The 14,392-nt window shown below is 34.4% G+C and overlaps 1 protein-coding gene across 2 annotated transcripts in view; it reads right to left on the reverse strand.

The window, feature by feature from the left end:
* The window catches only part of LOC117329526 (glutamate receptor 2-like), a 38,494-nt gene that overhangs the window by 16,668 nt on the left and 7,434 nt on the right, over positions 1–14,392 (reverse strand). For both annotated transcript variants that reach the window (XM_033887510.1, XM_033887509.1), the window contains exons 2-6: positions 3,941–4,102; positions 1,991–2,248; positions 1,076–1,290; positions 692–745; positions 77–232 (exon numbers count right to left, since the gene is read on the reverse strand). In XM_033887510.1, coding sequence (XP_033743401.1) covers positions 77–232; positions 692–745; positions 1,076–1,290; positions 1,991–2,248; positions 3,941–4,102 — 845 coding nt within the window. The remainder of the gene's footprint in view (positions 1–76; positions 233–691; positions 746–1,075; positions 1,291–1,990; positions 2,249–3,940; positions 4,103–14,392) is intronic.

Genomic DNA, 14,392 nt, shown 5'->3' on the forward strand with positions numbered 1-14,392 from the left:
AACATTAACGCATTTCTTATTCTATATTTTACATTGTCTTATACAAAGATAACGTATTTTATGCATAAAGACTTACCAGCAATTTTGGAGTATTCGGGTAGAGGTTAAAGTAAACTTCTTTATTTCTATTCCGTAACTCCGTGAATGACGCAGATGCTGTATTGATGACGGTAAAGCCAGTAATATTTACACCCCCGAACTCAAATTGCGCTAGGTCCAGTTCGTCTATACCCTATGGAAAGACCATTTTCATTATACAATAGGTATCGCATCTTGCACCATGAATTTTCATCTGAGATTACACGGGTGAACACTCTTACAGACTGAGCTATCGCAACCGGAAGTTGGAGATTGATGTAATTGTGTCTAACCTGGTTAATATTAACCTGGTTAGTACATGTAATGTATTATTAGCTTTTGTTCTCTTTTTTCTTATTTGCCAGAAAGTATTTCTCCAACACAATATTTTGTCCGAATGCATGTCTTAAGGCGTTTTAAAGAGATTGCTGACATGTCCCTTGAGTTACACTCATACATTGGACATTTTCAGATTTCGGCCAATTTTGTATTAACACCTTGGAAAAACAACTGCAGTATGCGGTCACTGATATTAGAACAGTATGAATATGACTTCATTAAACATAGAGTGGAAGGTTTATTTTAATAACTGTATACAAAAAACAGTACTTACCAAACCGCCTATTATGTAATGATATGAATCTCTATTCATTCCAACGTTTATAATCTGAAAACAAAAATTACACTAACAAACAAGTCACTAAGGGTGGTCGGGTGTCACAGTGTTGTAACACGCTTTCCTTTTAATGAGGCAGCCGGGGTTCGATTCCCCGATCGGACATGTAAAAGTATGACCGCTCAAGCGCTTCCATCCTCGCCAAAAAGCGTGATTTATATATATATATATTTCACAGCTGTTGCAAGAAAGATAATACATTTTATCTCAAATTATCTCAAATATACAAAATAGTTCTAAATCTAGGTCTTAACATACAGGTAAACTCTTTCATGTTCATAAGAGAAATTATCTAAAACAACATATCTTGTCACGTTATACCTGTTCTAACGTTTTATTATATGCATCTTTTGACGACAAATCTAGGACTATCCTCTTGGGTATAGCTTCCTCCAACTCAAGATCGGCACGATCTAGCGATCTGAGTAACTCGTAGCAATCAGACACATTTGTTATTCGGCGGGGTCTGATGGTAAATCGGTTTCTTTTGCTAAGGTCCTCGGCAACCCCGTAAAGATTTTGTAGACGCTGCAGTCCTTTAAACAGAATGAAAAACCAATACTATACCAAATATTTGTTCTCGTTTTAAAAGGTTTTTTTTTACTCTCTTTTTCGATGTTAAGGATAATGTATAACCTGCCACGTTCGTTGTACATAAACTTTCGTTGTATTCCTGGTTGATATGGTATCACGAATGTTGTTGTATGTATTGTTGTTTTGTTACTGTTATATGGGCTAACGACAAACAAATTTACCAAAAAAAAAAAATTAAATTAAACTAAATAAGCTCCAAACTATGAAACAAAAATACACAGGAACATTTCATGTTATACAGTAGATTGGAGGTAAAAACTGTAGAGGGTATTGCAGCCATTTTCATAATTTCCGTTAAAAATATAAATATATCTTTTGTATCAAACTTGAATTAAATGTTGAAATAGTTGGGATATTAAATTATGGGAAGGACATAATACTCCTTGTATGATAATGTGATAGATGTGTACATCAAATAAGATATGTTTGTAAGTGAATCAATACAGAAAACATCTGTATTTCAGTACCATGAGAAACGGCTGGATATCAAAGGCGAGAAGAAATCAAGAATGCATCAAAATAAATATACATCTACATGTAAATTATATCATGGCCTACAAAGCAATTATTGAAAAAAACTAGTTACAATTAATCCTTGTTGATGATGCTACAAATATTTATGTTTGTTATATGAGCGCATACCTTCGTCGGAATCAAATATATAGTAGAGCATGTCCCATCCGTAAAAGCGTGCTATGTCCATAATGGCTAGGATATAGGAAGGCATCATGTTGATTTGGTAGCGTTGCTCATTGCTAGATGTGTTGCCAAGGGCCGTTGGCAGAAACAAAGGAAGCATTACGTTCTCGTTTTGAACCAGTGAACGGATGATATCTTGATGCGACTCTGGCCCAAGGATCACAATAGCGTGGACGTGTTTCTTCTCTATCGTCTTACATACTGTAATATGTTAATATAATTCTTAAACATAACAATATGCTTTTCGTAACAGTACGTACGGATTATACAGAAAACGGTGGTTCGAACCTGAAATTCCTAAACAAGTAGGGGACATATATTTGATTTTCGTTATGTTTGAAAACACTTTCGATACATATTTGCATTAGAACTTTTAAAACTCTAGATGTATATATTCATATATTTGTTTAGATAAGGTACATACTATGTATTTTAACATTTTTATTTATGTTTGACTCTCATGTCAATGCTACATTGTTTCAAATCCAAATAGACAAAATCACTTCATCTGTGTTATTTACGTATGCTTCTACATAACACATGCGTAATAATAAATCGATCGTTACTGTTTCGTTTTTATAAATGCTTTTTGAACATGAAAACCCGAATTTTATTTATTTAACTGTCAGAATTGTATTCCCTTACAAAAAAACCCTTATTGTATGATTCTTGACACAATGATTGATTTCGTTCCCTTAAATAATTGACAGATATAAATTTAGCTCACTGAAGCGTAGTGCCTAAGATAACTTGAAATGTATATTTCCTTCTATCTATAAGTAATATATGTATAATTTTATATACTATCTAGCAAAACATTTCATCCTTACATTATTGATGTTATATCAATAGCCGTATTCCGGTCTTACATATTTAAGACCGTATATCAACTATTGTATCCCTAATGTATACGATTTAGGTTTTATATCAGAAGTATTTCTATTCTATATATTTCGTATTATATATTAAAAGTCGTACCCAAATTGTATATATTTCAGATTTTATGTCTATAGGCGTATTTCTATATTTAAATATTTCAGATTTTATATCAATAAACGTGTTCCCATTGTTTATGGTTTGGATACTAGAACAACCATAGTGCTATGTTTTAGGGGTTATTCAGTGAAACTGAGGCCTATAGTTACTATAGGCACACGTGATTGGACTGCCTCTGATATTTGGACCTTCTCCAGATTATTGATCCAAGGGGTGAAGATTATGTCTAACGGTTTACAACTCCTAATAGTGCTGAAAGGCGAAGCGCTCCGTACAACAACATTAACCATAAAAAATGCCAAATATTCCGACAAAAGGCCTGGTGAATGTTTACGTTCGTAAATTTTAGGAAGCCCAAGGGAATACTTACTATGATAAACAAAAGTTACCAATAATTGCCGAAGAGTCTGCGTCTGGTTTACTCCCCAATGAATACTTTACCTAACCCAACTATATTAGATATAATGGCGAAGTGAGTCATAGGCCTACCATAGTCACCTTTAGTAGAAATAATTAAGTAACAAAGCAAATCTAGTGAACGTTTACTTATTCTGTGTGTCCTGATATACAGTTCTCTTAGTAGAGATACACACGTCCCATGGGCAAATTAAAAAAAACCGCATGTTTGATTCGATAGAAGTGACTTAGTGACTTTTTGACATCTGTCGGACATCTTTTCGTTAGATGGAATATCGTTAACACCTCTAACACTATAAGTCGACTGTTTGGATTCAGAATTTGAAGAACTTACATAATACAATGCTACCCCAATACTTTGACATTTGCAAAGCGAGGTTATCATTTGAAATTTTGTACTTTGTTTAATACAATAAATGTAAAATGACTCTATTAAATCAAAGTGACAAACTTCTATCAGGCCTTTAAACAAAACCTTACATTCCTGTAGAACTCGGCAACTATTTCGTAGATCCACTTCGATCTTGGTACCATCGAAAGAAACATTGGACTTGAAGTTGCGTTCGTTGATGGACCTCACTGTGTACTCCAAGGCAGTCTGTAATTCGTTAAAGTCCTCCGACTCTGTATGCTGAATAACGGCTGAAACAAAGAACACCACACACTTAGCAACATCTTCAAGGGACACCCCGTTGAATTATCATTTGCAATGGTTAACTTCAGAACAACCTAGTCGCGTACCATAGTTTCGCGGTAAATGGAGGATGACTGGATATCGTTTATGGTTGTTGATTGCATTTAAATGGAATATGATATGTAAATAAATAATTTGAAGGGAACAAATAAATAAACTTATTTCCTGAACCTGTTTTTTATAATGTTTCAAAAGACAACAATCCGTGTTCAAGTCTATCTCTTGTAAACCCGTTAACCAAAATACAGTGCATTTTCAGAATGAGGTCGTTTTTTATGTTCGTAGTTTTATGATTTACTTTCGTGCTCCAATGACCGAAAATAAAATACTCCACGAGAGACATGGAACAACCACTAAACTGACTATGTTCTTAACATCAAATTGGTCACATATGTTCGATCAAGTCATAAATGACCTTGCTGTATTGTCTATTCATTTAACAATCGTATAACGGCTTTTTCAGTTAATTGACTGATCCTGCATATATATTCAATGTGCTAAAAGGAATAACACTCTCCCGAAAAATTATATTGGTCCTTCCATAGAATACCATTTATGTTGGCGCCAGTTAAAAAAACTGGCGGGAATATGCTAGATACAGAGGCAGAATTATGCGTAAGGCTCTAATTTTAACGTTTAACAGAAGTGCAAATCAAATTCCTAAAGAATGCTGAACTTTAAAAAGGAATATTTTTATTCTAAACGATTCTTCCTAAAACTCGTGTATTGTACTTTTTGATATCAAGTATGAGTGTACATGTTAAATCTATATATCTAGTGAAAGGAGAAGCATGTATATTGTGTTAAATAATTTAAATTTACTTTAAGATAGCATGCATGTCTTGCATATTTCGTACATGCTATAAGCGTGTGAAAGAGCTAATGTCTTCTCACTGTCATAGGTTGTATGATAAGAGGTTTCCAGACTTTAGTACTGTTAGGCATTGTATTTGGTACCACATTTATAAACTTGCCTCCGCCTATGGAGCCTATAGCCTTCACAACTAACAAGATGTGCGCTCAACTACAGGCCAAAAGCCAGAGAGCGCCAAGAAAGGACCTAGAAAGAAAAATAATTACAAAGAACCCAAATGTAATCACTTCCAACGAATCATGCATTCAGTTCCTATATACTAGTAAGGGGTTTCAAGGGGACGCCGATTAAATGAAGGACATTTTATGGTCAAACAGGTAGTTATATACTGCTTAAGGAAAACATCACACAAGGAAAACGGCAAACGTCGACTTTCTTAATTTACAAATTAAAAAACAAAATGGTCTGTGCAAATTTCTGTATGGCGGAAACAGGAAACACTCCAAAATCCACAGGCAGCTCATTGTTAATTTTTGTCTTTTATCCTTCAACAACGTTATAGAAACATTTTTGTTTTCCAAAAACTACTATCCTAAGATACCAATATCATTGTCTGTTTTTTTCATTTTAGGAAGATATCTTCTGTCAGAGTTGTCATGCATTTCACTCGTTTTATGAATCAGATCGGAAAGTCGAAATCCAAATTGCAGCGTATCGGAGGTAGCAGATTTAGTGAAAACTACTGTGTCGCATCCTACATGATAAATATCTGTTTCTACGAGCAGCCGTTACTGGAGTTATTAATCCGGTGCAAATAATTCCTTTTTTCCCGACGTTTAACGTTACCTTTCGCAAAATGCACACACATTTTCCATGCTTTTGGTAAATTATTTGATAGCAGTAAATACCAAAACTTATTAAATTATTGGTTGAATGTAACTCTAGATCTCGTGTGAATTATAACATATGTTTACACTGATGATTTTCCGAGATTACGATCCCTAGAATCACTGAGGAGTTCTAAAATGTTTAAACAGCTGTTGTGTGAAGTTCTACATTAATAATTGTGTTGTATCTAATACTAACGTGATTGGTATTTTTTTGGTACGTTAGCGTCTTTTATAAATCTCATTAATGTCTTCCTGTTAAATACCATTGTATTTAAGAGGTCATACCATTGTATTTAAGAGGTCACTCTTAAATACCATTATACCATTGTATTTAAGAGGGCGATGATGATTTTGTTGAAGAATGACAGAACAAAACTAATGATTCCACGTGATAAAGCAACACAGACGTGTTAACGAATCTGCAATTACAATTATGTGAAGAAGTTTTTTGGCCGAATAGTAAACATATGTGGTATAATTTATTCATTAACATTTATAAATTAAATTCATCTTAGTTTAAACGATTCCCAGCCAATTAATCTAGAATAATTTCTATTTCTTTTGTGCATACTTTTGATTTCAATAATTTCAATTATGAAAACAATATTCTTTGATATATATATTATAGAAGTGGTAACATATGTATAGTTCATAGTGAATTTGTAACAGATCAGATTGAATGACATTTTTTCTGATTAAGGAATAAAAATATTCGATCAATTTTCAATACGAGTGTTATTGTAATATGTGTTCCAACACTTAAGTATCAAATTGATTTGTGTAATCTTGATCTCCAAAGCACTTGTAAACACAGCGCTATAATGTCTTGGTATTCAAGCTACATCGAGATATCAATGTCGCACTCGTGCAAACAGACCCAGCTTGCTGGTTATCCTACAGATCAATCTGCAGGGATATCGGTGGCAGCCAGCCCCATTACCGCGTTTGAAGCTCCTGTGTGTAAATAATTTCATTTTAGAGGAAAGAGAAAATCAATAATAGCCGCTCGTTATTTTCGTTTGGTAAATTGCAACTTTCTTCCCTAGACCTGCTGTTTTAATTCAATGATTACACTGGAGTATCATATGTGTTTTGGTGATAAATGGTGGTTATAGCTTCAACAGAACTACAGTGGAATGGATGAAAATATTGTCCATGCCGTATCATCAGCTGCAACATAAGCACGGGCCCGTACCAGTAAAACACACGTTAGGTTTGAAAACTTATACTCTGTTTTAATGTTGTTGTAGAAATGTTAGATTATTGCCACTTTGATGTCATATTATGGAGTGATAACTATTCATTATGACATCAGCTTAAGTGAAGCCATAATTGACACAAAGCACTACGAGCATCATACGTCATTTCTAGATAAAAAACAGGCATCAATAATTCTGACATGTCTTCATATTCTGGAAATAGTGAAGACTGAACCCATTTTGATAATATGTTATTTTCTTGACATGTGTATACGTTTGATGGATTTGCAGGAAACATATCTTTGAATCTAAAGAATATATTTTGTATATTGATATTTTTTTCCATAACTATTCATCTTGCTTGATAACGGGGTTAACATTACTAATACTCTTTCGAATGGAACAATATTGTCACAGAATAATTTGAAGAGTTTTTCTTACGAGTCCAGACCGTGATTTTCCTTGAATCCTTATACTATGAGATATAAAGGCTGCTCGAAATTTGAGTGAGCCCAACTGAAAAAGCGTGAGCCCCGAGTGCTCAAATATCTGAGCTCATATACCCAGGCTCCAAGTGCACTGTATTTAAAGTAAACCATATAATACACAAACTATGTTCCAACTTTAATGCTTTCTTTCAAATATAAAATCATTCCTTTGAATAAAGGTTTTTTTGGTATTTTTACTACCAATATTCGGAGTGAGGTAACTTTGGTCGTGACCGTGCCTGCTGATATTTAATAAACCGCAAAAATAACACACACAAAAACACATGCACGTTAATGGTATACAGCCAATTTTTGTTGTAATTCAATTTATTGAAGTTTTGTTATAATTATTTATGTTATATACACAAATTCAATCATCTGTCCAACTTCTTGTGTGCTTGGCATAAGGATATATTGATTCACAAAATGAATTATAGCAGTTCCATCTAGCATATAACTTTATCGACTTTAATTCATTTCCAGCGACTGTGTAAAAGTAGGCGGCTGTGGGTAATTATAAGATGATATAGAGATCTCATGTAAATCCCCCGTGAAATTAAGCGAAGGCATCTGTGTATGATGGCCTCATCTGGAAGTATTCATTCGAAGTGTCAATTGTGCCGACGTCCATACACAACAGCAGACTACCTAGGTCTGTTGTGTCGTGTTCGTTAAAATCTTGCTGTGTATTTTGTGGTTCAGAAAATGGACATCAGCGATGAAAATAATAGTCAATTTCATATTGAGACCACATTTTGTGCTATAAAGACTGACATTACCACTTTTATAAAGTCCTTGTTAGATCAGTTGTATGTTTGTTCGACTTGGTAAAGTGCTTCAAAACGAATCCCAAGAGACAAACGTGTTTACGAGGAAGGTAATTTGTAATTGCATTTGGTTCCCCAATGAACAGAAACGAGTCCTTTTACAATTTGTAGAAAAACAAATTAATGTTAGAGAATATAGATAGAGCACGAGCTTGTACGCTAAGGAAATTGAACAGAAGCTAGGGAAGTGATTCGAGTTATTGACTTCACGATGCTGGTAATGCTGGTTTGATGCAGAAAGTTGGTCACGAGAGAATCATTTCCGTTATTTGCATCAATGTCATACAGAGTAATGAAGTGTTAAACGAACTAGTTGGTTTTCACATGTATCAAAACACACACACACACACATATATATATATATATATATATATATTTTTTATATACAAGGCAAATATACATAAACGTACCATGGCAAATCAAATACAACCTAATGGCTTTTGGGAGAATCTGTGACACGAAACAAAGCATACTCAGGAGTTAATTGAAAAAAGGTGAATTTTCATTGCATTGTGATATTTCTATCACAAAAAGATGGATGTTCTGATGACAAATTCAGAGCAAACATTACTTACAAAAAAATGATTCCAATAAGCAAACATTTTCCAGTGATAATTTAACTATTAAAAGTAATAAAACCTTCAAACATACATGCATTCAAGTACAGCTTTACAACACAGAAAAACCTTATGTATATGCCTTTAATACATCATAACATATGTATAAATATCATATATATAGTTTTTTAAATGGATGTTTCGCTGGTAGTAAAGAGATAATGCTATTTCACGCATTGGGTGTTGGTTTAGAGACGATAGTGACAGTAACCTGATGCAATCTCCAAGCGGACAATATACGAAAATAAGGATATAGATCCTGTGCTGACTGGTCATCGATCCAGTCACAGACCGTAACAGAAACTGATGTCTACAACTTAACATGGAAGTGATCGCTGATAATAAATACTAATACACTAGTGTTATCTTGTTTTAAAACTTGCAACGAACACGTTTCCTTGTATGTGGCAATGCAGTTATCTTAACGGAATCTCAATAACGTTTAAAAGGCAGTTTGTACATTTGTACACTGCTGCCCAAATCGATTGGTGTTATTGCTGATTCCAGACAGTTCAATAGGCCCATCCTCATGACTATGGTTGTAAATCGTAAGTCGGACATCAGTAAAAACTGGGTTTTTCAATTGATATTTTAACTTAGTAGCATTGATATAGTACAATGACAGTGAAGCTGTGTACATTGACATAAAAAGCTTAATACCTACAAAATTCGAAGATATATATCTCACCATAACAAAGGAATACGCATAATAGCAAATCATTGCTCACAACTGAAATTGGAACTTCGACCTTTGCCATCACCCTGATCAATTCTAACGGAGCTGCCAGACAGGCAGTCTTTGGAGAAATCAAAACCACAGAAATAATATTCTTTTCTAATCTATAAATGACATATCGGAATGGAACATGCTGGGTATCCTTGGCAACACAATGGACCTAGTCGTTATCAGGAGCCTGCGTCAGATCGTGATAAATTGCACTTTACTGTCGCCTTCATTCTTAGCGGAGTAGCGACAGGGTTCAAATGATATTTCATGTTTGCATTCAACATTCAGCTCGGAAATAATAATAATTAAAAAAAAATGCAGCACAACCTGTATTTTCCGTGTCGTTTGAAATAGGTTCCATTAGCAGATTATTGTGAAGCATTATAAAGTGTAAATAGGTATTATTTGTGATAGATTGAAACGCTGTTTTGTGTAATACTCTGATGCCAAGGTTATGATACATTTTTAAACTTTAGAGTGACTATTTTATGACAATAGGCATCCGTTGATGTGAACTATGCTGATTCACAATTGTAGAAACGCACCAAAATGTCTTAACTGTCGCACAAATGAATACAACATTTCCATGCGCTTATTAGCACACAAAATGAGCAAAATAGTACGGCAGCATTGTTTTTCATTTTTCACTTCTAAACCTGTCCCGTCTATTGTAAAAAATATATATATACAAAGATTTGTTGGTGATTTACAACACAGACTCTGTAGCTATTAAAGGATGACCGGTCCCGGTGACGTCACTATAATCACATTCAACCTAATATGCAGTAATGGATTTTGTACCGAGGATAAAATAGAGGTATCAGAGATTTAACCAAAATATTGATTTTCAACACGACGAACGACAAAGTGGTTACATCATTCACAAATAATTTCCCAACGGCAGTGTCCGTTTATTTTTCTCAAGGCACTTCTGTTCCCATCATCGTCCAACTTTAGGCGACAATAAATGTTTTTGTATATTGAATTTCAAATTGTTAATGGAGAAATCAAATTAATGTTGGTAATTTTAAACCCCGAGTGGATTTATAAAATGGAAACTCGATAAACAAAAATATCACACGAATGTACTGTCACAATTTCGGGTAAAATTCAACTCTACTCATACATATATATTTATACGAGTATCAAATGTTTATGAATTTCAGCTCCTATTGCATGGCGTCGACATTGACAATTATTTGTTCTAATGGAGAAAGCTATTAGCATGCTGTTACCAACGTCCGTTTTTATCATTTCCAGAAGTTTGATAAAAATTGTATTACAAAATAAAATAAAAAAATATATTTAAAATCAGTTTGATTCTGGACTGTGTAAATATTCATTAAAACGGATTAATGTTGTTTCAGATGTTTGGCTTTATGTTACGCAACAGAAATTTTTAAAATCTTCTTCTTGCAGCCCAAATAAGGTAGAATTAAATACTCTTCACAGATCGAAGGGTCTTAAGGTGCTTTACCATAATTGTGAATTTCCTAGCCCTGGGGTCTTGCGTTTGCCCCATGGGAGGGGATAAACTTTACTATAGTTATAGGGAAATCACATTTTTGACTATCATTTGTTTTATTTGTTTTGAAATTCATTCTTTCATTCAAATTTACTGAAATATTTCAAAAATCAGGTGACCGTTAAGGCCCATGGGCCTCTTGTTATTTAATACATTTTACGTTTTCAACGGGTATTGCCATAGATTTAGCAGTGACGTGGTCGATTGTTGTAGAGGAACTGTACTCTTCAGCCACTTGTTGTTAGCTTACCTCGTGAAGAAGTTAAATACCGACTCATTTCCGCAATCTTCAGTGTAGGTTTTGACAAAACACTCACTTAACATAAGCAATTTGTACAGAGATCATCGGGGAAAAGTAGAAAACGCCAAAATTGCGTTGATCAGTCCTTTGAAAATGGCGCCGTCTAGTTGACGTTCCGGTAACGTCACAAAGAGACGACGTCATGATTATGTTACCGATTCCCGCGCTTATTAATCCGCTGAACCTTTTTCACTGCTTTATGCTCATTTTAACGCAGTCAGAATTTATTAGGCTGAAGAGGGGAAAGATGTAAATATATATGTATGAACATAGAATATAGTAAATTATATAATTGGTGTGGCAGGTTAATACGATTTACCTATGTGCCCTCAGGTAGAAGACATAACATAAAACTCCGTTCCAACATTTACACAGATCGCAAATAGAATATTTAATAGCATATCATTATTTGATTTAGAATAAGCTTAGTTTATATGAAATATTTTAAAGTAATGAAGAATAACAAGGATGGATAGTATTGCAACAGCAATACAAAGTCCCCTGTCTGAGCTAGAAGCGACCTATTCATTTCCCATTTTTTGGAAAAAATGGTTTTTCGAAAAAAAAAAACAAATGTGGGATGCACAACTACATGCTATACTGATCATGTATACCAAGTTTCGTTTAGATCGGAGTAGTACTTTAGAAGGAGTTGTCCGGACAACTGTTGCGTGACAGACAGACAGACGGACGAAGGGTAAACCTAAAGTCCCCCGTTTTCAAACGGCAGGGGACTAATAATCACTCGGTTAAGCAGCCGTTCAACTTTAATACATTTAAGTATATTATTTTAATTTGAGAAACTTGCTATCACAATGGAAACTACATTGTCAAACCATTTCTTATAAGAGAGAAAGGTACCATTATACCTTGCACGAACATCTTTCTTTGTCAATATTTTCGGGAAAACAATGCATACACGTTATACAAAGACCGAAATTCCATTTCGTAAAATTTGGTAAACAATCCGCCTGTGTCGTGATCTGAAGCCATGTACATCGATTTCTTGGCTTCACCAATGGTACTGCTCTTTGGTACCACTAACGCTTCGCCTAGGTTTGAATGATGGGTAGAGCGAGGTCAAATGGAGGAGAGCTGCTAGTCCGTCTTATTGGCCCATTCTACCGACTAGACCAATATCGAAGATAAATAAGAAGATTTGTTTAAGGCTTACATCAAAGATAAAAAAAGGACTAAACACGTCACGACTTTTTTTTCAAAATTTATAAAACCTCGTATATGTAAATTTTCCTATGAGTTTACGTTAGTTAATCATAATTTATCTGAAATGTTTCTTTCTCATTTATGTTTAAACCGATATACAGTCAAACCTCGATGATTCGAACTTCGATGATTCGAATTTCTCGCTGTATCGAACTTTTTGCTTGGTCCCGAATTTTCTCACTATATAACACTACTAACGAAACTATGTATGATTCGAATTTTTATAAATCGAAGTTTTCGATGTATCGAACTTTTTTCATGACCCGTTAGCTATGATATTATAGGTAATTGACATCTCATGATTCGAACAAAAAATTTACCTGTACTGACCACTGGACAGGTGTTTGTCGTGACCCCTGCGGCAAGATTTCACACCTCTCCCCCAAATGCCCTGACTGACAATAGGGATAACGATAGCGTGTGTTGTCACTCCCGGTCATGGGGTTTATTAATAATCAGACCAAATTGATAGATAAAAAGTGTATTTAGAAGCCATGACATTTAATCACTCCGGTAAAACATTTCGGTAGTCGTCTCTGATAATCTCCGCCGCCATTGAAATCAGCGGTCGGTGAGTAAATTTTACGGAACTGTAAAACAACCGGACCAATTTTAAACACAAACAATTAGCGATGGCTTCACTCATATTCAAAGTGTCACGTTTCAAACTTATACATAAATATCCAAGTAAATCGATTATTTGTCATTCAATCATGCATTCTCCAACCGATCGGCATTCCGTATTTTATATGCACATAACGTAAACGCACGTGTCTTTAGCAGAAAAGCCTAACGACTTACGTAAGTGTGCATTGTACTTCTTTTGTTTTATCTGTTAACGCGATATAAGTGTTTTGTAACCGATACATATTTTGTTTAATTAATAAAATGCTTAGGTATAATTAATGAAAAGAATTTTTATTTTGTTGTGTTTGAGGTATAAATTAACTAAACTTTTCGATGTGAGCCTGACAGGCGACGATTAACACGAAGGCACTGAGGACATGTAACGTTAACAGATATGGTCATTATCAAGAAAACATCGATCTATTGTCAACCATGAATAATTCGAAGTCCCGCTGTATCGAAGTTTTTCTGTTAGTCCCTTGAACTTCGAAACATCGAAGTTTGACTGTATCATTCATCATTTATATAAAAGTCGTGAAACCTATCATGTCTTAATTAATTGCAGTTAAACGTTAATCTGTCATTCAAGTTACAATGCAATGTACATGATTTAACGGGATTAAACAATATTTGAAGAACCCTAAGGTACATCTGCAAAGGACCTCTTACATGATGGATCCAATTTGACCAAAATCAAGTGTTATTCGTGGCAATTTTAGAGAAAATACATGAGGTATGTTTAAAACAATCAAAAGATCAGAGGTCCTTTGCCATTGCCTATAAAGGGTTGCCTACCTCTGGTGTACGACAGGGTTCACTTTTTTAATCCAAAAATCTATCGGTGATATCATCCCCTCGGACCTTTTGAGTTATTTTAGAAATAACTCATGGGTTGTCTCTTAAGTTTGCTACAAATAACTCTTCGTTTTGGTCAAATTGGTTTATGGGCAAAATTATATTGTTTCTGTAAGTGGTCGTTTAAACAATCAAATTAATAAT

The sequence above is a fragment of the Pecten maximus genome, chromosome 6 (assembly GCF_902652985.1).
Source record: "Pecten maximus chromosome 6, xPecMax1.1, whole genome shotgun sequence".
Taxonomy (NCBI): Eukaryota; Metazoa; Mollusca; class Bivalvia; order Pectinida; family Pectinidae; genus Pecten; species Pecten maximus.